This window comes from Bos indicus, chromosome 22 (assembly GCF_029378745.1).
Source record: "Bos indicus isolate NIAB-ARS_2022 breed Sahiwal x Tharparkar chromosome 22, NIAB-ARS_B.indTharparkar_mat_pri_1.0, whole genome shotgun sequence".
Classification (NCBI taxonomy): Eukaryota; Metazoa; Chordata; class Mammalia; order Artiodactyla; family Bovidae; genus Bos; species Bos indicus.
Genome location: NC_091781.1, coordinates 49,263,015 through 49,286,136, shown reverse-complemented (window position 1 = coordinate 49,286,136; position 23,122 = coordinate 49,263,015). Strand labels below are relative to the sequence as shown.

Sequence of the window (23,122 nt, the reverse complement as noted above, 5' to 3'; positions counted from 1 at the left end):
TCTAAGGAGCCTGTTCCCACCCTAGAAACCATAGGTTTTGGATTTCTGTGCCCAGCCAGGGACCCAACAGGTCTCGCCGTCTTCTGAGTGCATAGCCATGATTCTCAAGGCCTTTCGGGCGGCTGCCACAAGTGAACATGAACGCAGGGGATACTGGAGATACGGGGTGTGGGTTTGGGTTGTTAATGCCGGACCCAGTCAGTAGATGCCAAGGCAGGGCTTGGGGGTGGTCACCCAAACCTAGTCCTGGGGTTGGAATATCCCATAAAGTTCAAGGCCTGGCATACCCGCACCTGCGAGGCCTCTGTCCCTCTCCAGAGCTCCAATTTCTGTGGAGCCCCAGCCTCGGCCACGCCATCCGCACGGTGGCGCCAGAGCTCACAGTGCGGGCGGGTTCGCCCGCTAGCCACAGGGTCACGTGATACGGGGCGGCGCAGCCCGATGACGCACGCCCGGCGCTGCCTTCGCCCCGCCCTTCATGGGGTCACGTGGTGGGCCGGCGCAGCCTGATAACGCGGCGCCCAGGCCCTCAGCGCAGCTCCCGCCCCGCCCCGTCGCCGCGCCGAGTCCTTTTGTCCAAGATGGCGGCGCCGGGGGCGCTGCCTCCTCGGCCGCCGCCGCCGCCGCTGTGAGGGGCCTGCGGGCCGCCCGCCCGCCAGCCGCGCCGGCGCCATGAAGAGGCAGAGCGAGCGAGACTCCAGCCCGAGCGGGCGCGGCTCGTCATCGTCGGCCAAACGGCCGCGGGAGCGCGAACGGGAGGCGGAGGCGGGCGGGCGGCGGGCGGCGCACAAGGCCTCGGGCGGCGCCAAGCACCCCGTTCCAACGCGGGCCCGCGACAAACCTCGCGGTAGCGGGGGCAGCGGCGGTGGGCATCGCGACGGCCGAGGCGCCGGGGACGCGAATCACCGTGCGAGCAGCGGCCGCTCCTCAGGCTCGGGCGCCGGCGGCGGGGGACGCGGCGGCAAGGCCTCAGGGGACCCAGGCGCTTCGGGCGCGTCGCCCCGCGCATCTCCACTACCGCCACCTCCGCCGCCGCCCGGGGCCGAGCCCACGGGTCCCGGCTCCTCAGCGGCAGCACCCGAGTACAAGACGCTGCTCATCAGCAGCCTGAGCCCCGCGCTGCCTGCCGAGCACCTCGAAGATCGGCTCTTCCACCAGTTCAAGCGCTTCGGCGAGATCAGCCTGCGCCTGTCGCACACGCCTGAGCTGGGCCGCGTGGCCTACGTGAACTTCCGGCACCCGCAGGACGCGCGTGAGGCCCGCCAGCACGCCCTGGCCCGCCAGCTACTGCTCTACGACCGTCCGCTCAAGGTGGAGCCCGTGTACCTGCGAGGCGGCGGCGGCGGCGGCGGGAGCAGCAGGCGAAGCAGCAGCAGCAGCGCCGCCGCCTCCACTCCGCCCCCGGGCCCGCCCGCGCCCGCCGACCCGCTCGGCTACCTCCCGCTGCACGGCGGCTACCAGTACAAGCAGCGTTCACTGTCCCCGGTTGCCGCCCCTCCGCTGCGGGAGCCCCGCGCCCGCCACGCTGCCGCAGCCTTTGCTCTAGATGCGGCCGCGGCCGCCGCCGCCGTAGGCCTGTCCCGGGAGCGGGCCTTGGACTACTACGGGCTATACGACGACCGCGGGCGACCCTACGGCTACCCGGCCGTGTGCGAGGAGGACCTGATGCCCGAGGACGACCAGCGGGCCACGCGCAACCTCTTCATTGGGAATTTGGACCACAGCGTGTCAGAGGTGGAGCTGCGACGGGCTTTCGAGAAGTACGGCATCATTGAGGAGGTGGTCATCAAGAGACCCGCCCGTGGGCAGGGCGGTGCGTATGCCTTCCTCAAGTTCCAGAACCTAGACATGGCCCACCGGGCCAAGGTGGGCATGTCGGGTCGGGTGATAGGCCGCAATCCCATTAAGATAGGGTACGGCAAGGCCAACCCCACTACGCGCCTCTGGGTGGGTGGCTTGGGACCTAACACCTCACTGGCGGCTCTGGCCCGGGAGTTTGACCGTTTTGGGAGCATTCGGACCATTGATCATGTCAAGGGAGATAGCTTTGCCTACATCCAGTACGAGAGCTTGGACGCAGCCCAGGCCGCCTGTGCTAAAATGAGGGGCTTTCCCTTGGGGGGTCCTGACCGCAGGCTGCGCGTGGATTTTGCCAAAGCAGAGGAGACTCGGTATCCCCAGCAGTACCAGCCCTCTCCCCTCCCTGTGCACTATGAGCTACTCCCCGACGGGTATACCCGGCACCGGAACCTGGATGCCGACCTGCGGGTGCGGGACAGGACCCCTCCACACCTCCTGTACTCAGATCGAGAGCGGACATTTTTGGAAGGGGACTGGACCAGCCCCAGTAAAAGCTCTGACCGCCGAAACAGCCTCGAGGGCTACAGCCGCTCAGTGCGCAGCCGGAGTGGTGAGCGCTGGGGAGGAGATGGGGACCGGGGCCTGCCCAAGGCCTGGGAGGACAGGCGGAAGCGCCGGAGCCTCTCCAGTGATCGCGGAAGGGCCACCCACTCCCCTTATGAGGAGCGGAGCAGGACCAAGGGTGGTGGGCAGCCTGCGGATCGAGGCTCCGACCGCACCCCGGAGCGTAGCCGCAAGGAAAACCATTCCAGTGAAGGGACCAAGGAGTCCGGCAGCAACTCCCTCAGCAACAGCCGACACGGGGCGGAGGAGCGGAGCCACCACCACCACCACGAGGCTCCCGACTCTTCCCACGGGAAGAAGACCCGAGAGAGCGAGCGCAATCATCGGACCACTGAGGCTGAGCCCAAGCCTCTGGAAGAGCCAAAACACGAGACCAAAAAGCTCAAGAATCTTTCAGAGTATGCCCAGACGCTGCAGCTGGGTTGGAACGGGCTTCTGGTGTTGAAAAACAGCTGCTTCCCGACATCTATGCACATCCTAGAGGGGGACCAGGGGGTGATCAGCAGTCTCCTCAAAGACCATACTTCCGGGAGTAAGCTGACCCAGCTGAAGATTGCCCAGCGCCTTCGCCTGGACCAACCCAAGCTCGATGAGGTCACACGACGCATCAAGCAGGGGAGCCCCAATGGCTACGCAGTGCTCCTGGCCACCCAGGCGACCCCCAGTGGGCCTGGCTCTGAGGGGATGCCGACGGTGGAGCCTGGCCTACAGAGGCGGCTTCTCAGGAACCTGGTCTCCTACTTGAAACAGAAGCAGGCTGCAGGGGTGATCAGCCTGCCAGTGGGTGGATCCAAGGGCAGAGACAGCACAGGCATGCTCTACGCCTTCCCGCCCTGTGACTTCTCACAGCAGTACCTCCAGTCAGCGCTGAGGACATTGGGCAAGCTAGAGGAGGAGCACATGGTGATAGTTATAGTGAGAGACACAGCCTAGCCCGAGCCTGGCTTTTCCAGCCTGTTTGTCACTAAAGCAGTTATTTTAAAATCTGACCACTGCTGCCCTGCCCCCCCAGCCCATACTACACCCTTGATTTGAATTCTCTGCTGGGTTACTCCATTTCATTTGGTAGGGGACCAAAGTCCTATCTCCCCACCAAAAACTAAGTTCTTAGGTTTGGGTTTTTTTTTTTTTACCGTGATGAGAAGGGACTCCTGTCATGTCGGCTTCTAGTGTATGAAATACTGTCTGCTGTGTTCTGTATTTTTTTATTTTTTGACTAACTGTATGGAAAATTGTCAGTAAAGCCTTTGTCAGAGGATGGATTTTTAATCCTGTTCAGAGTCCTGGTTTAATCACATGATTTTCTCAAAGGATGGAAGACTGTCCCCCGCTGCCTGCACACAGATGCCTTCCGGCATCTTTCCACTGCCAGCGTGTCTCCCAGCCCTGCTGCTCTGGTGCCTGTCAGCCCCCAGCTCTTGGGGCTGAGGCGGGGCTCCATTCACAGGGGTTTCTAATTTGGTCTGAGAGCAAGTGGGTTTCATTTCAGACCCTGCCATGCCAGCCTCCACAGAGCCCATTGCACAGGAAGGGGTTAAGCCTAAGTCTAGCTAGCCGCTGTGGCAGTTTTTGTGTTCCTGCCATGAACAGTGTGCGTGTCTTTGGGGTTGAACAAAGCACCTGGTTGACAGGCGTTTCTGAAAGCAGGTAGACCTTAGTCGTGGTGTGGTAGTCATGGGAGGAGCAGTGCAGTATTGGGGTCTTGGTGCCTGGATGTGCCCAGCTTCCTCCTCTTGTTAGCCTCCCTTCTCCCCTTAATGCAGCAGCCCGGGGATACCCAGGTGGAGACAGCGCTCCTTCGGACTCCGAGGGGCACTGGTGGTCAGACGTTGGAGTGGAGGGTGGGAGGCCACTTTCCTTGGTTAATCCTTGAACTTTTCCCAGTGCTTGTGAATTCTGGCTTTTCTTATGATCATTCAGGGCTGGTGTGGGCCTCTGTCTGGCCACTGGAGCAGAGTGAGGGACACGGGATCCCTGGCCTGAAGAGTTTTTGACGGAAGACAGTGGGTTAGGAAGATGCTCTTGTAAACTGACATAACTTCCTCAGGGGCAGGGTGGGCGCAGGTGCCTAGGGCCTCCTGCCCTGATACTGCTGAGGTGGGGACCACTGGGAAATGGGGTCCCTCTCTGGGGAAATGTCACAGTTGCTGAGGTGTCGGGCAAAAGCCATGCAGGCTGGGGAGGGAAAGATGGCTTGCAGACAGCCCTGAGTTCTCTGACCACGTGTCTCTACAGGCAGCATGGCCAGCGTGGCAGATGAAGCCAGCAGTGTCAGGGACCAGGGAGGGACATCAGTCACACAGCAGTGGCCACCATAGAACAGCCCACTTTGTTGAAATGTTTGTGCCAGTCTAGATGGTCCGAAAGCTTCACTGTCAAGGCTGACGGAGCAGAGGCGCTCCAGGAAGGGAAATGAGCCCCCAGGAGACCAGAACCGCGGGGTCTGTTGACGTGCTGTCCCCTCTCTAGGTTTGATCACTACCCTGACTGCCGCGAGACAGCGCAGGTGACAGCGGAGATGTTTTGAGAGCAAGTTTGTGAGATGGAGGCTGGGGCTTACTGCGGACCTCACGGAGAATACAGGCCTCTCCACAAGAACAGTGAAAGAGGTGACTTTTTGAGACCTTAGAGATTTAAACGGGAAGGAAGGTGCCTGGGGAAGTACTGCTCCCTGGGCTTCAGCTGTTGCTAATGAACAAGCGCGTTCATAATCTGAAACACAGGAAGTGTTGAATGTGTGTTTATACTTGAGTTTCAGCCACTTCTGCCAGGTATCTGAGCAAAGCAGTGTGGGATGCAGACAGGCAGTGGGAAGCACTGGAAGCCGGAGTGGCCTCATCATGCCTAGAACAGGCGGTGGCGTTAGTCGTGTCCGACTCTGTGCAACCCCATGGACTGTAGCCTGCCAGGCTCGTCTGTCCCTGGGACTTCCCAGGCAAGAATACTGGAATGGGTAGCCATACCATCCTCTGGGGGATCTTCCCGACCCAGGGATCTCCTGTACTGGTAGGCGCGTTCTTTACCACCAAGTCTTCAGGGTTAAAGCAGGTGAAGTCTGGACAAAAGCCCAGATCATAGGCCGGAGCCGCTTTGCTGCCCTGTCTTTGGGCTGTTCTTTCGTAGAGCAGGTGGTCAGGACCCAGAGCACTACCTGGCTTTCCCCAAACAGAAAACTGCTATGAAGTCTGGTTGGAGAGGACACGTGAACCCGTGCCTTGTTCGCCCTTTTTCAGGCATAGGTGCTCTCTGGCCCCAAACTGAACTAGAGTTTTCCTGCATTGTGATTATTCTCTGCCTCAGACTCTCAACTCTTTCCTTCCTTCCGCTTTTGTCTTTTAAAATGGGAGGATAATTGCTTTACAGTGTTGTGCTGGCTTCTGCCATGCAGCAGAACGAATCAGTCATAAGTGTGTATGTGTGTGTATATCCCCTCCCTCCGCCATCCCCACGGATTTAGGATGCTTCCCCCACAGGGAGAACGATTTAACTGCAGGCAACCAGTGCCTCCACCTGGGGTTCCTACCTGAGGTGTGGCTTAAAGGCAAAAACCAAGAGGAGATGAAATTTGCCTCATTGGTGGTTTGGTACGTTCTGCATGTTTCTTCCTAAGGGACTGAGATCTTCGGCCTTGGCAGATAAAGAGGAGGGCTGATGTTTCTTTGCCTCCCCGGGGCATTTCCCTAAGGGTGTGTTGTCAGGTCGACCAGGATCCTGCTTTCTTACTGCAGGCCCCCGTCTCCACCCAAGAGACCTGTGGGTGGGTGCTCTCGAGGGCTGCTGGCGGAGTTCAGGGAGACCGGGGCTCGGCTGAGTTAATGACTAGAATAACAGTACTTCTAGTGCTTCTTGACTTTTAGCCTTTTTTCCTGTAATGCACCATCAGTCAGACCAGTCTACCGGTTAGGTGTCAGCAATCCATTTCAGCTGAGGCATGAAGCAGTTTACGAGCCGAGCCCTCTGCCCTCCAGAGGATCACAAGGTGCCTGGCGACACAGGCCCGCTTCGGTGTGTGAGCGCTCTGTGGTGTTCCGAAGCCCAGCGGGGATTTCTTTACCGGCCCCCAGTGAGGTTTAGCCGTCTCGTCTTGTTTACTTCACAGATTTGTCCTCTTATCTCAGCAAACGGAGAAAAATCTCTTAACAAATGCCTACAACAGAAACTGGGTAAACTCGGGGGGAGAGAGTAGGGTCTCCTACTTGTGGGAAAGAAGGGGATGAGGCGGGTAAGTTAACAGGTTAAGAGCGTTTGGTGCTTTACTTGGTGGGAACAGTTTAACCACAAGGCCAGCTGTGAAGCCAGTGAATACCTGCTAACCCAGCCTCAGCTGCCCCCAAACTGCCAGGGTCTCTGCTGGTACTCCTTTAAGAAAACAGTAACAGTGATGGCCACCAGGCTTCCATTCCTTAGGCCCGTCAGCTCGTGGCTCACAGCATCCCAGGTGGGCCCCTAACACTCCGGCTCCCCCACACCGGAATCGGGATCTTGCTTCAGAGCCCAGGACACACGGCGGGGGCAGAGGGGTGGCACATGGTGGGTGGTGCCTTGAGGACCCCCTCTGCCCCGTGCCAGCAGACCAGGGCTTGGTGCTGACAAGGCTGCTTCTCTCCCCAGAGTGCTTTGGGCAGAGCGTGCGCTCACCCCATCTTGGGCTGCCTCTCGGGGAGACATCTTGTATGTTGCCTGGGCTAGAGCTGCAAGGTAAGGGACCCCACCCCACTTCAGTAAAAGAGAACAGGGAAAGGCCACAAACAAGCAAAGACAGACTTGTAGTTTTATTCTGTATTTTTTTTTTAAATAAATACACTTTACATTAAAGAAAAAAGGCCTTTGATTTGTAATTTCCACATTGGGGAGAAAGGAAGAAAAAAAGATTTTTGAAAAACTGAATCACAAAGAAAAATAGAGGGAGTGAACTTATATCCTAAGCTCCCTCAACTCCACAAAACCAATATCCACAATGACCTTGCTGCCCCCAAGCCGTGAAGGCTGGTGAACCTAGGCATTTACTCAGCGAACAGGCAGCGCCTCTCCCCACCTCTGGCACGAAGGAAAACAGATTAACCTGGCGGCATATGAGGCAACAAAACAGGTTAAAAAATCATATATTATATTTATAATAAAATATTCTTAATCCTTATCAATTTAAGAAACCACGATTTTCCTTTTCATTTAAATATGTGTGTAAAAATGCCTCTCTATTGTTCTTTAGACATCATTTTCTTTCATAGAAAATGAAGTGCAGGGACAGACCTGGTGGATATAAGTTCATACCCTCAGTTATAAATGCCTTTTTTTTTTCTTTTTAAAGTTTTATAAAAAACTATTTCTTGTTCTTTAAGTAAAGAACATTATACAAAGAAAATATATTGTGAAATAACCCCAGAGACATGTTTGTTTTTTTTTTTTCCCTTGAGGAAAGATACGTCCATCCTAGGAGAAGGGAAAGCAGAGCAGGGCCTAACCCCTGTTGTCTTTTTGTGGTTGTTACTGTTCTTAGAGTCTCACTGGAATCTGAGAGTCCTTCTAAACCATAATTCTCTGAATGCAGGGCCAGGGCATGCAGTTCCTTAAGAGAGCCCTGGGAGAAAGGGAACGGAAGATGTTCTGAATTAATCTGACTCGGTTTCTCTCCTGCCAAGAATCTTCCACGTCGTGCTGACTCCTCACTCATTTAGAGATAAGATGATGTCATCTTCCAAATCAGAGTTGTCAGAGCTGTCGGCTGAAAGGTAAGGAGAAGAGAGACTGGATTACACACGAGGCTTCCAGGAAGAAAGCACCTGCATACACATTTATGCCTGAGCAAGGTTCATTACCAGGTTCCAGAAAGAAGAAAACACTCCAATTATCTCCTTGGAGCTGGCTCTGGAGACTATACTATTTTGGCAGTGGTGGTTACCCCTGGGGTCTCCTGCTTCCCTTTCAAAAGACTTGGCTCGGTGGTGCCATCTTGCTTCCTACAGGTTCGTCCTGCCTGAAATTCAAGCCCTAGAGAGGCAGGCAAGTGCCCTCTGGAGCTCTTACCCCTGGTGCTTCAAGTGGCTGCAAAGGGGTGGGCCTGAAAGTGGGGTGAGTGACTGAGCCCAAGGGGTCCTTTGGCCTCTGGAGTCCCTGGGCAGAGGCTGCCAAGCCCCCAGGACCCCTAAAAAAGGCAGGCTGCTCCCAGTCAAGGATGACATTCAACTCCTCAGCCACTCTGTTCTCAGAAGACTTCATCAAGACACAGGTAGGCAACCTAGGATTCATAGGAATTTCTAAATAGAATCTGCAGGGAACGTATTTGTAAAAAGATACAGGCCAGAGTAAGCAGCAGTATCAGAGAAGGGTGCCTAGAAGCTAGACCAGCAGGGAGTACGTGTGACACCTGACGGGTAGCACTGTCTCTGGCCCTCTGCTTGACCATCTGCCTACCAGGCAGTGAACAGACCACTGAATCCCTCTGGAAGGCTCGAGGAAGAGGTGAAAGTAACAAAGAATCCTCAAAATTACACAGATACACCGTGTGCCAGTACCTAGCTCTAATGTTTACTGAGTGAAGGTAAAAAAAAAAAAGGTCTTCGTGCCCAGTTTGACTGCTCACAGCTCAGGAAGCTGTGGGACAATTTTAACAAGGTTTTCAGGGAAACAGGCCAACAGGTCCTGAGCTGGAGCCCTGCAAATGCCCACAGGCCCTGGGGTTCCCACGAGAAGAGGGACAGCCACTGATTCCAAAGAACCCCTCACTGGCCCTTTGCCAGGCACCTTAGAGCCTCCTCTGGGGGGACAGCTGAGGGAGAAGGGCATGTCCCCAAACCTTCACTTGCTACAGTCTCTGAACTGGACAAAGTAAAATGGAGAAAAGTGTGGCTGTGATAAAATGAAATCCTGAAGGTAAGCAAAAGTAATGGCTGAAAAAACCAGTGTTCCTGGGTCTGACAGAGCACAAGATGGCCTGACTTCATTGGTAAGGAGTGGGGAAGACAGGACAGAGACCAGACTACTATCGGACATGGCTAAACCACAAACTACTCCTCCGCAGCTTCCTTGCTCCAGGAGGAGATGTCAGCAGGGAAGGGGGTACCCAAGGACAGCACTGTGTCCTGGGCCCATGGCAGACCTTGGAAGAGCCCCCCGGTGTGTGATCTATGAACCCACAATGCCAGACCCACCTGCCTGAAGCTATCTTAACATCAGCTGCAGAGCTATTAAGAATCTTAAGTCCTTACTGGCCAGGAAATTTTTGCAGAAACTTGACGCCTGTAGCTGGCGATTTTTAGTTTGGCTGTCCAAAAATTATTTCTGTTATTTCACCAGGGAAGCACACCTATAAATCTTCTCCATCACCATGAGTGTCATTTTCACTTTCTCTATCAGAGTCAAATCACTAAGGTTTTTGGTCTTGGTCTAATATCCATGCTGTCTGAATCAAAACTATATTCTGAAGAACTATCATCTGAGACACTAGTATATATGTCACCTGAACAATCATAGAAGCTATTTGAGAAACTATGTATACATTTTAACAGTAATAAATGTACATTTATAATAAGCTGGGGGGGCGGGGAACCTAATGGAGCAAAATGTGAATGATGATAATCCTAAGTTTTATAATGAACCCTTAATCAGTTTTTTTTTTTTAAGTGTGGAGCATTTTAAAAGTCTTTATTGAATTTATTACAATATTGTTTCTGTTTATAGTTTGGTTTTTTGGCCACAAGGTATGTGGGGTCTTAGCTTCCTGACCTGGGATTGAACTCACACCCCTCATTGGGAGTGCAGGGCCCTACTCTGGAGCACCAGGGAAGTCCTATCCCTTGATTAGTTTTAAGATCTAGCAACTACGGATGGTGATGTTAATTGTATCCCTCTCTAAAAATGTATTTATATGTCTCTGGTCAATAATATGTCACATGTAAGGACTAAGTGTAGCTGGATGAAGAGAACACAACCTTCTTTAAGCAAGTGACTCTCAGGTAGAAGGTCTGACAACCCTCAGGGGTCAGGCACCGATCTCCCCCCTCGTGGTCAGGTGACAGGACTCCTTTCTCTACCTTCCTTAGCCTTTTCTCATCCTCCAGAACAGGAAGAGTAGAGCGCACACTTTGCACAAGCCGTCTCGATGTCACCACAATTCTAGAGCCCAGCTTGTCATGTGTAATGGCATTTTCACGTTATAAATACTCCCACCAAGTTAAAGTAACATTCTCTGATTGACTCAGGGTTTTCCAGATTACCTCTTGGACTTGAAAGAAGAAGTTTCCTAGAATGAACAGTAAAACGCTAAAAGCAGCAGGAATTTTACAGACCAAATGAAAATGTTATATTAACTGAAAATGGAAAAACATTAGTGATACTCTTAGGTCAGTCAGGGGTACCAGCTGTTCCCCTGACCTACCTAATTTTAACTGAAGGCAAACAAATCAGTAAAACTTTCCTTTTTATTCCCATCAATATTGTCATTTTTCTCTTGCTCCTTAGTCCCTCTTATCTAGCACTCTGACCATCGCTAGGGAAGAGAAGTCTTCCTTCACCGAATCACCTCAACCTCCAAGTATGAAAAAATGGAAGTTGGCAAACAGCAGATGGGCAGATAGATACAAGGTACACCCTCCCAGCCCCATAAAGCGTCCTCAAAGTACAGCTTGGCCAAGAGGACTTAATGTAAGAAAGACAGTCTCCTTTCAGTCAACTGCCTTCAATCCTAAGAGCTAGATGTGTAAGATCCCAAAGAAAACAGATTCAGGTCACTGGAATAGGAGAGTCACTCACACACACACACCCCTCACACCTTATACACATTCCCTATCTCCCCCAGCACCAAACACCAATGACTATAAGGACCAAACGCCTACTGTGACGAGGCCTGCACATGTTGGGTTTAGACCAGCACGGTCGTCTGTGAGGACGCAGATGTTCTGTACCTGTGCTGCACACCACTGTAACGAGCACTTGCGGTGTGGACGTGGAACGAGGGACTGGGCATCCTCATGGCCTAGGTGCTTACTGGCCACTTTCGGCCACCGCACTTTCGGCCTTCCGGGCTAAGGCTTATCCTCTGAAACAGGTCAACAAACCCCAGCTCATGGGCCAAACCAAGCCCATCAGCTACTTATAGAACAGAACCACAGCATTAATTTACGCCTTGTCTCTGGCTGCTCTCTCACTGCAACAGCAGAGAGGAGTAGAGAACGGCCCACAAAACCTAAATGATGTACTGTCCAGACTTTACACAAAGTGTCAACCCTTGTTTTAAAGAGATAAGAGACCACTGGTGCCAGACGTCACGACAGGAACACAGCGGAACAGAGCCATGAAAGGACTTTTCCTCAAGGGCCTGGGCGGCGACTCGTTCCGGGCATAGAACCCCAGTGCGGCTGCCCTCGGGGCTGGGTGGGCACAGGGAAGGGCCCTTCCCCTGGGTGCCCAGGCTCACAGTGAGCCCCAGACTTACTGTCCCCCAGGATCAGTTCCACTTCCTCGTCTGCATCTGAGTCTTCGTCCTCCGCGTCCTCCCCCTCCTCCAGGAGGTTCGCCAGCTCCTCGTCAGAGGGCGAGAAGTCATTGTCCCCATCCTCCCCCGCGTTCTCGTTGTTGTCGTCCTCCTCGAGCTCTGCCTCCAGCAGCTGGTCAGTGTCCAGCTCGTCCAGATCATCAGTGTCGTCGTCGTCTTCGTCGTCGTCTTCTTCCTCCTGCTCTTCCTCTTCCTGGTAAGAAAGCATGAGGTCTGTTAGCCAAGACACCAAGACCCAGTCCACCTCGGCCACACAGGGAGTCTCTCCCCTGCTTCCCAAAGGACAGCGGTGGGAACAAGCAGTAGCGATCGCGGTGATCCAGGTTTCAGCACAGGCCTCACGGGCCAGCGAGACCCGTCAGTGACGGCTGAGACAGGCGCACACGTGTCCCCCAAGGCCCCAAGCGCTCCCTCAGGCAAGGATGGCCACCCACAAAGGCAGTACTCGTCACGCAGCCCTTCTCCAAGGAAATGGATAAACACACTCCACAGAGGTCTCTGCCGTCAATAGTCTATGTTTCTAACTAATAATAAACCCAAAGAGGCTCTTCTCTCTCTCTTGCATCAACCAAATCAAATGAAATCAGCTGAGGTACTGGAATAAAAGCTTCTACCTGGAATCTAAAAAGCAATGCTTAATAAAACAAGACAAATACAGTTGCATCACTGGCTCCTAAGCCCTTTCAATCTTTGTCCTCGATCTTTCATAATCACAGATAAACCGTGGGTAAACCTCTGACACCGCTATCACAAGCATCCCATGATCTGAATATTCAACAAAATAGACTTTTACCATGTATATAACACTTAGACACCGTATTTTCTGTTACAAGCCACATACTAACCCCCAGTATGCAAGAGAAACAGTCCATACTTCGTTCTTAAGAGATCTTCCCAAAGGTAAGAAGATAGCAGAAAACTAATGAAATGCTCAGCCCTAGGTACCCTGGGCTTTGGAAATGATATACTTTGGCATCTGCCGCATTTCAGTTTTGCACCAAAATCCAAACCGTTTCCCTTCAACCAAGAGGACACAGACACCTCTGCTTTCCGAGGGATGGCAGCTGTTCCCAACATTCAATCACTAATCCTGCTGCTCAAACATCAACTGTGAGCACTGCCCGCAGCTACAGGATGCTAATTCCTGCAGTAATAAAATACAAGATTCACTGAACCGGAGCCTAATGAAAGGCACGACAGAACAAGCCATACACAGCAGAAAAAGTATTTTTAAAACATGGTTGAAAGTGCTGCTTCATGCCAATCACTTAAAACCCAAGCACACAACTCATCCAGCCACTGCTGCTCATGAGCTGTCGTGTGAACCAGGCTCGCATCAGCACAGCAGCTCTGCTCTACGAACCCTGAAAAACTGGACCCACCATTGAGAGACTTTTTGATTTGCTGTTTGGCCACTGATTGAGACTTTTCAACAATTTCTGGCAGCTATATGGGAAAACTTTAAATACCCAGTCCAGTATTCCTGATGCCTGTACAAGTACGTTCCATACCAGAGTTTGTGTGTGTGTGTGAACAGAACCCAGGACGACCTGCAACCCTTGCTGAACAGCCTCGCCACACATCACCTACATGTGAACAGCTACCCAATGACCATCAGCTCACTTTCTAAATTTTAAATCTGAAATCTGGAGCATGAAACAGAAGCTCACAAGGTCTATTCAAAATGCTGTGGTAAAATCTAATCCTGTGGTTGAACCCAAAAGAGAGTTGAGGAAGCAATTTTAAGAGCATTCTTGCAGGTTTCAGTACCTGTTTTGTAAAATGAGGCCCTCACCTTCGTATGTACAGAACAAAGCTTCCACTAATTGAGTGGCCAAAAAGTGATCCAAAAATTATTACTTAATGAAAGAAGCAACTTGCCAGAATCCTGACTCAACTCCAGCCACATTCAGATCAAAGAGTATTGTTTTAATTCCCTAAAACCTCTCTTTCAGGGCTTAGAAACATGAATTCAGGGCCAGGCTGTTTTAAACTAATAAATTCTACAGAAAGAATTTCAAAGCTCTTCCCTTCTGGGTTCCATCTTAAGTCAATTTCGTGGTTACCCAAAAGCCCCAAACCCCTGCAGATAAACCAACCCGCTCCCCTCTCCTGTTCAGGGAGCAGATCAACTGGTGTGCAATCCCTCAGGTGCCCTCTCCAGCCAAGCATGGGTGTTTCCTGACTCAAGCCTCATGTGAGGAAGAAGCCAGCCTTCCTTCCTGTTCCTGACCTCAGTCCAGCCCAGGTCCTTATTACCACACCGCACCTTTCTCATGCCCACTCCACTCACAACCACCCTCACGTCTGTCTGCACTAGCTTCTCATCTCTGAAGAGATTCGGCTTCCCCAAGGCTAAACTTCTCAATCCACACAGGCTTCAAACTCCTTCCACCTAGACTTTTGAAAAAGGTAACCTGAACCCGCCCTCCTGGCCTCTAGGTCCTCAACTTACTCACTCACCCGCTCTTTCAGCCTTCTATTCCTCTAACACTTGACAGTCCGGCTTCTGCCCACCGCATTCCACGGGAGATGGTATGTGCCCTGGAGCCAGGCTGCCCCGAAGAATCCAAACTACTGGCACTGTGTTGACTGTGGGCGATCAACTTAGCCACACGGTGTTGTTGGGGGCGGGGGGAGCAATATATGTATGTAACCTCCTTGGAAAGCGCCTGGCGTATACTAAGTGGTCGGTAAGCCTGTTGCTCCTATTATAGTAACTAGAATCTTCCTAAAGGAACACAAAAGCCTGAACGGCCAACCACGGGGCTTCTCTACAGTGACTGACCCTGACCAATCCTGGCCTCTGCACTGGGCTGCCAATCTTGACCTCATCCTGACCAGATCTCCGAGGCATAAAGGTTCCTACAACTTTAAGTCAAATCCTGAAACTCTCATTAGATAGCTCTACCCATCTGTACCACAGAAACTTACTTCTAAAACTGAACTCAAAGCACCTTCTAAATCTAGCCCCTTTTCCATACCTCTTCCAGTAACCAGATGAAATCTCAAACAGCTGTCACTCCCCCCTGCACAGCTTAACACCCAGTGAACTACCATTGCCCTCACACAGGGGTGCCCAGCACTTCTCTCGTTGCACTCACCTACTGCATTCTCCCCGCTCCTGTCTACCTCCAGTCTCTCTAAATCTCTGTGGTCTTATCCCTTCCCAGAGTAAAAAACCCAGGAGCGCTCCATAATGCTGCCCAGGCTGCAGAATTACAACAGAAGCAGTGATTACTAAACAACCATTTAATGCCAACTTCCCTAAATACATCTTAATCTCTTGTTACATAACATGATTTAATGACACTAGTGCTTCCTACTCATGTATGGCCATCAGAATGCGTATTTCAGAGAAGTGTGAAAGTTCCTCAAAGTAAACATGCCTAAACTCCACCCAGCGTCCAGGCTGACAGAACCAATCTTTACAAATGAGGCTTCCACAGGAGGATTTGGGAAAGGTGCCCAGGAATTGCGGCGTAACCATAAGGAAGAACCACTTGACAAAATGGATCTAAGTTGACCTCTGGTTCTCGGTCACGGTTTTCTGTAGTAACGGATCCTACCCAAAACCCCTAATGACACAACCAAAAAGGTGAATACAGGCATACCTTGTTTTCCTGCAATTATGCTGTGGTTTCTTCGTGTTTTAAAACAAATTGCTGGTTTGAAGCAACCCTGTGTCAAGCAAATCTATCACCACTATTTTTTTCTAACAGCATTTGCTCACTTCATGTCTCGTGCCACATTTTGTAATTCTCAGAATTTCAAACTTTTTCATTTTTATTATATTGGTTATAGAGATCTGTCATCAGTGATCTCTGATGTTACAACTACGACTCACTGAAGGCTCAGATCATGGTTAGCATTTTTTGCCAATAAAATAAGCTATGTACACTGTTTTTTTAGACACAGTGCACACTATTAATAGACATAGTACAGTGTAAACATAACATTTCTATGTATTGGGAAACCAAAAAACCTCACTTAACTGTGATATTGCACCACTGGCTTTAAGGCAGGAGTATGGACGTGAACCCCCAGTGTCTCCACGGTATCCCTCCACAGGTACCAACACGTGCCTGCCCGCCTCCTCTCAAGCTGTCTTGCTCTCCAGGACTTAGTATGGGTTTTGAATTAGTGCAGCATTTGTTTCTACACCATTCAACATTCTTCTTAAATAGACGTCTATTTTCAAGAGAAATAGCTTTTAGCCTATACTGCCTTCAAAAATATAACCAATCTCTTAAAAAACCAAATCTCTGGTCCTACTTTTAAAACCGTTTATGTAAAAACTAGGATTGCTTTTTTAAAAATACAGTTAAAACCTAAGCCTACTGTCCTGAAATGGCAACATGTCATATTTGCAAGATTTAAACTCCTGCTTCTACTTCTGACACTTGTTCTTGGTGTTAACAATCTTTAAAAGCTATAGATTCACTTCAGGATCATAAAACGCTTGTGTTTTTCTCTCCTCACCAGCAGAATCTAATTCACCTACATTTGAAATTTCTTAGGGTGGGCGGGGGGAGCTTTTCAGGAACCCCGACCAAGCTTACAGCCCATGTGTAATCAGTAAAGACTCTCCCCACCCGCTTCTAGGCAGTGGGGAGCACGCAGGAGGCGCAGCTCACAGTGTGCCCAGATTCCAGAACAGAGTGGAGAAAAGAAAGCAGTATTCCCTTGTTTTGTTAAATAAATTTAAGATTAACTATAATTTGTTGAAATGTATTGGCTTTTCAAAATCTAGGAACAAATGACCAATTCTAATGCTTGGTTTTATAATTTTCCTGAAAGCCAACATCAAAGTTGACAGAATCGATTAAAAAAAAAAAAAAACCACACATACCAAAATTGGATAATACGAGTTTTAGTAAGTGAGTAGCTTATCTGCTTTCATCAAATGCCTGAAGACTGGCAAACTAGCAGCCTCAGGAATCAAACATTTACATGTTTTAATTCAGCAACACAGTGGTCGAGTTCATCCTTTGTTAATCTCCAAGCTTATTTAAACATAAAGGCAAAAGACATCCATTTTTATGATATGTAAATTACATCAATAAAGCTTTTTCAATCAATAAAAACCATTTGTATAGGCACCTTATGCTGGCCCATCTCAGCACATGGCAGCCGACCATTCAGGCTTCTAAGTTTATTTTGCTAAAGTGAAAAGGCAAATTCAAAGGTGCCAGTCACAGGTGCCTGCACCCCTGAGCCATGTAAGTCATACCTGGAACATCTGAGAAGACCTAAGAGTAGATATCTGGACTAGGACAAAATTTTGAATAGCAAATGAAAACATGAAAATGAAGTCTCCAGTTTTAAAATCAGATGAAACAAAGGAAAATGAGTTAAAAAAAAAAAAAAAATCAACCTGATACATGAAGAGGTGATGAGAAGAAATCTGAACACCTTAAGTGTTCCTCTGTGGTGATCTCTGGCTTCCACACCCTGCCACCTAAGATTCGCTTCTCATCTGTCACTCCACCTCTGCCAGAAGAGTGAGGCCAGTCCCAGTAACAGCCCCCCAGCATCCGCAATACCTAGCTTCTCTTTTCTTGACTGTCTCCTCAAACACAGACACCAGGAATCACCCACCCGAAAGCTCCTAAAGAAGACTGTTGCCCACTGCTTTGTAAACTGCAAGGACGTGGAAGAGCAGGGATAATGGTATTGATAAGTAACTTCAGATAAACCCAGTTTTTGCTGCACATTTACAGTTCAACATGTAAAATTCAGGAAGCTTGAGACAAAACTGCTATCTGTAGTGATCTACAGTGATGGGGTAGTGATGAATGAACAAGAACGTTAGTCTGCAGCCACCTGTACCAACAGGTGTACTAATACACCAACTACAGCTTGACACCACCACCTTCTGTACCTACTCAAGAATAAGCTACATCCTGACCCATGACAGCTGAAGTGGAAAAGAACATGCACCAGGGAAGGTGGTGTCTAAGAAGCAAAAGGCCACAAGAATAAAAGACCAGTCACTATTAAAACCCTGACTCAAAGCAACCACACAACATGTGGAGCATCTAATACCACTTGCAAGCTCTGGTACCAAGAAATACTAGCAACACGTCCAAGTTAAATCCTGCTGCGGTCAAGAAAACACGAAGATCCATGTCACAAATAAACCCAAGGTCTCAAGTATCCATGTGAAGACCTCTCCCTTTCACCCAGATCTCATAACTGAGGTTTAAACACTGTGGGACCCTCTCATCCATGACACCAAGGACAGGCATGAAGCCCAGAAAGCATTACCAGAAACCTTTCTATTATAGGGATTTCCTGGCTACATCTGGTGAAGTGGTTTAAACTCTGGAGCCTAATCGTCCTTTAAAATAAATTCACCATTTAAGAGCCAGAAGCCTGAAGTGGTCACTCCACCTTAACAAGTAAAAAGTTGAACAAATTAAAAAAATCAGTAAGTCTCACATTTGACAAAGAAGTGGGCTGACAGGGCAAACCATTGCCCCTAAAATCGGAGGGACCAACATGCAAATACAGAGAATTGCAACTTGCCACAGCACAGACCCAGAAACACAAACATCCATAGGAACCAGTGCGAAGGTAGGAAAACCTGAACTAAAAATGACCAGTGGCTGAAGACAGGTCTGAGCAATGAAAGACAGTATATGGGTTTTACCTCCAGAAGCTTGACCTGGTTCTCAGGGTGAATGTTAGAGAAAAATTCCCTTGTGCCTCTGGCAGGGGGAAGGGGAAAAATAACATGAAATGCATCAGAATTCTGTTCTTCCTAAGGAGGGCTGCCCTCAGGAGAAACTATCTAACCAGACCCTGATCTATTGGGGAAAGGGAAATACCCAATTCCAGCCCATTCCAGCCATCTGTACTACTGAAACAAAGCGGAAGAAACAGATGTGTAAAGTTCACCGTACTGAGGTAGAGACTCATTAAAAGACTAGTTATAAGACCATAAACTGCTTTCCTTCCTCCACATATTACCACCACATTACTAAAAGCCAACAACAGTTTTTTTTTATCCAGCACATCATGTCCAACTGTCAAGAAAAATTATTAAGACATACTAAAAGAAAAAAAAAAGTTTAAACAGACAATAAGCATCAGAAACAGCTTCAGATATGGGAGGGATTAATAGACCAGGAATTTAAAACATCTATGGTTAAGAAACTAAGGGTTCGCTAATAGATGAAGTAGACAGCATGCAACAAGAGATGCACAACAGAAGCAGAGAATGGCAATTCTAAGAAAGAACCAAAAAGAAATGCCAGCAATCAAGAACACCGTGACAGAAGTGAAGAATGCCTGTGATGGACTTTATTAGTGGATGGACACTGTTAAGGAAAGAATCTCGGAGCATCAGGATATCTCGATAGACACCACCAAAACTCAAAAGGAAAGAGAACAAAGTGAAAAACGCTGAACAGAATATCCAGTAACAACTGTGGGATAACCAGAAAAGGCATGATGGGGAAACGGTGTCTTTATTTTTCTGGGCTCCAAAATCACTGCGGATGGTGATTGCAGCCATGAAATTAAAAGACTCTTGCTCCTTAGAAGGAAAGTTACGACCAACCTAGATAGCATATTCAAAAGCAGAGACATTACTTTGCCAACAAAGGTCCGTCTCATCAAGGCTATGGTTTTTCCAGTGGTCATGTATGGATGTGACAGTTGGACTGTGAATAAAGCTGAGCACCGAAGAATTGATGCTTTTGAACTGTGGTGTTGGAGAAGACTCTTGAGAGTCCCTTGGACTGCAAGGAGATCCAACCAGTCCATCCTAAACATCAGTCCTGGGTGTTCATTGGAAGGACTGATGTTGAAGCTGAAACTCCAATACTTTGGCCACCTGATGCGGAGAGCTGACTCATTTGAAAAGACTTTGATGCTGGGAAAGATTGAGGGCAGGAGGAGAAGGGGATGACAGAGGATGAGATGGCTGGATGGCATCACTGACTCAATGGACATGAGTCTGAGTGAACTCTGGGAGTTGGTGATGGACAGGGAGGCCTGGCATATTGTGGTTCATGGGGTCGCAGAGTCGGACACGACTGAGCGACTGAACTGAACTGAACAGGTAATGAGAATTCTAGAAGAAAAAAAGGAACAGAAGAAATGCTTGAAATAATGACTGAAAATGCCCCCAAATTAATGGTGGCCAGAAACCAAACCAAAGATCCAGGAAGCTCTGAAGAGACTAAATGCCCCCAAACCCCACACCTAGTCACATCATTTTTAAATTACAGAAAATCAAAGAAAATATCCTGAAATAAGCCAGAGACAAAAAACACCTTACCTATAAAGGAACAAAAAGTTAATCCCACATCTCCTCAAAAATCATGAAAGCAAGAGTAGAGTGGAAAAGAATATTAAACATGTTTAGAGACCAAAACCACCAACCTATAACTTCGTAACCAATGAAGGTGTGCTTCATAAGTGAAGAGGAGTTACTTTTTCAGATAAACAAAAACTGAGAAATTGTTGCCAGTAAACTTGTTTTGCAATAAATGTTAAAACAAAGTTTTCCGAGAGAAGGACGATTAGGTTAAAAACTCTGGAGGAAGAGCACTGGAGAAGGAATAAGTGAAGGCAGAATAAACAATTTTCGTAATTGATCTTCATTCAAATTAACAGTAATTTGTTCAAAATAGTAATACCAACAATGTATTCAATTATGCATGCTTCTATGTAAGTGAAATGAATGACAGCAATGAAACAAGGGACAGGAGGAAAGAATTAGGACTGTGTGTTTTGTTATCCTAAGTTACTTGTACTATTCATGAAGAGCTACGGTGTTATTTGAAAGTAGACTTGGATTACCTGTAAATATAATCTTACAACCTCTAGGGTAACCACTAAAGAAAATGGAAAAAAAAAAAAAAAAAGAAAGTATAACTAACATGCTAATAAAGAAGAGAGGGGAATCCTATGAAATACTCAGTGAAAACCACAAAAAGGAATTCCCTGGCAGTCCAGTGGTTAGGACTCTCTGCTTTCACTGCTGTGAGCTCGACCCCCTGGTTGGGAACCTAGGATTCCACATGCCATGTGAAAACAAAGAAAGGAAAGGAGCAGGGGAGGAGGGAAGGCAGGCAGGCAAGAAAGCTTCGAGTTATCAGAGACAAAGCAAGGCATTATATGGGATGTAATATTTGCACAGCAAAACGCACCATAAACAAAAAGGCAACTTACAGACCCGGAGGAAATATTTGCAAGCAATGTGACCTGTTTCCAAAATATACAAAACAGCTCATACAGCTCAGTATCAAAAAAACAACCCAAGGTGAGCAGAACACCGTAATAGACATTTCTTCAAAGGCATACAGATGGCCAAAAGGCACATAAAAAGATGCTTAACATCACTAACTGTTAGAGAAATGCAAACCAAAACTACAATGAGATATCACCTCACACAGCCATCATCAAGAAGTCTACAAATAATAAATGCTAAGTGAGGAGGGTGTGGAGAAAAGGAAACCGTCAACACCGCTGGTAGGAGCGTAAACTGGTGCAGCCACTAGGAAAACAGCATGGAAGTTCCTTTAAAAACGAATAACTGAGTTACCATGTGACCTACCTACCCCACTCCTGGGCGTATATCCTGAAAAGATGAAAGTTCTAATAAAAAATACATGTGCCCCAGTGTTCACTCATAGCAGCACTATAGCCAAGACATAGAAGCAACCTGTATATACAGTATATATACTCTAATATATAATTATATACTATATAATACATTATATAAACGATACATATACCACTATATAAACATAAAATATAATACATATACCACTAAACATCACTGAACCACTTTACTGTCCACCTGAAACTAACACAACTTGATGAATCAACTATACTTCAATTAAGAAAAAGAAAACAATCCAAGAACTATATTGCTTTTCACTCAAAAAAAACTTAAACCATACTTTTTGATTATTCAACTAAAGGAATAAAAGTCTAAATTAATATTTAAGTATATAGTGAGACCACTACATATCTATTAAAAAGGCCAAAATGGAAAACACTAACCATACCTCATACAGGTGAGCACATGGAGCAACAGGAACTCTCATTCACTGAGGGCAGAAATGTAAAATGGTACAGCCGCTTTGGTAGATAGTTTGGAAGTTTTTATAAAACTAAACGTACTTTTATCATACAATCCAGAAACAGCACTCCTTGGTGTTTACACAAAACAGCTGAAAACAGCTGTCTACATAAAACCTGCGCGTGGTGCACAAGGGCTGATTTGTTGCTGCTGTTGAGATGCAGTTATACAAGTGCTCTATTCTGAAGTGCCAAAACTTTACTCAAATTATGCCAGATAGGCTGTGATACCAGACAATGGAATATTATTCAGCATTAAAATGAAATGAGGTACTAAGTCATGAGAAGATATGAAACAAACTTAAGTGCATATTATTCACTGAAAGAAGCCAAGCTGAAAAGGCTACATACTGTATGATTCAACTGTAAGACACTCTGGAAAAGGCAAAGCTATGGAGACAGTAAAAACATCAGTGGTTGTCAGGGGCTGGGGGAAGGAGCGATCAATCAGTGGAGCACAGGATTTTTGGAGCAGTGAAACTACTCTGTACATAGTACAATGGGGACAGCGTCGTTACACCTTCGTTCTAACCACAAAATGTCCTCACCAAGATTGCACCTTAATGTAATCTATGGACTCTGGGTGATACTGATGTGTGGAAGTAGGTTCACCAGCTATAACAAATGTACCACTGGTGTGGGATGCTGTTAATGGAGGAGGCTATGCACACAGCAACAGGGTATTTATGGGAAAACTCTGGACCTTCTGCTCAGTTTTGCTGTGAACCCAAAACTGCTCTAAAAACTAAACTCTATCCAAGAAAAAACAAAACTTTTGTACTAAGGATGTCATTTTCAGTAAAGTGCTTTATAAAGTAACATTTCCATGGTATCCAAGAAGGATCCTGACTCTCTTCATCTGTGCATGAGGAGAGGGGCAGACGGAGCTGGGAAACTGCCCCTATCAGGGCCTCCCGCAGACGGGAGCATTGGTGCCTCTGGGTCAAGAAGCAAGGCCTGCAGAAGGCTCTGCCCTGATCCCACAGTGACCGCTAACCCCAACACATGCAAGTCTCCTTCTCCTCGCTCTGCTCAGAAACACGCTTCTTGAGATTATGAATTACCTCTAAGCTCTAATAAAACGTATACTTAGCCAAGTTGGAACAT

General features: G+C 48.3%; 2 protein-coding genes across 6 annotated transcripts in view; one reads left to right on the top strand and one right to left on the bottom strand.

Annotated features, from left to right (window-relative positions):
- Window positions 1–560: 560 nt before the first annotated feature.
- Window positions 561–3,693, top strand: RBM15B (RNA binding motif protein 15B). The gene has a single exon (XM_019984442.2). The coding sequence runs from the start codon at window positions 673–675 to the stop codon at window positions 3,355–3,357; it is 2,685 nt and encodes an 894-aa protein (XP_019840001.2). The 5' UTR covers window positions 561–672; the 3' UTR covers window positions 3,358–3,693.
- A 3,484-nt stretch (window positions 3,694–7,177) lies between these two features.
- Window positions 7,178–23,122, bottom strand: part of DCAF1 (DDB1 and CUL4 associated factor 1) — a 92,233-nt gene continuing 76,288 nt past the window's right edge. For all 5 annotated transcript variants that reach the window (XM_070776624.1, XM_019984439.2, XM_070776622.1 and 2 more), the window contains 2 exons: window positions 11,855–12,107; window positions 7,178–8,146 (listed from right to left, as the gene is read on the bottom strand). In XM_070776624.1, the coding sequence (XP_070632725.1) occupies window positions 8,088–8,146; window positions 11,855–12,107 (312 nt within the window). In that variant the 3' untranslated portion in view covers window positions 7,178–8,087. The remainder of the gene's footprint in view (window positions 8,147–11,854; window positions 12,108–23,122) is intronic.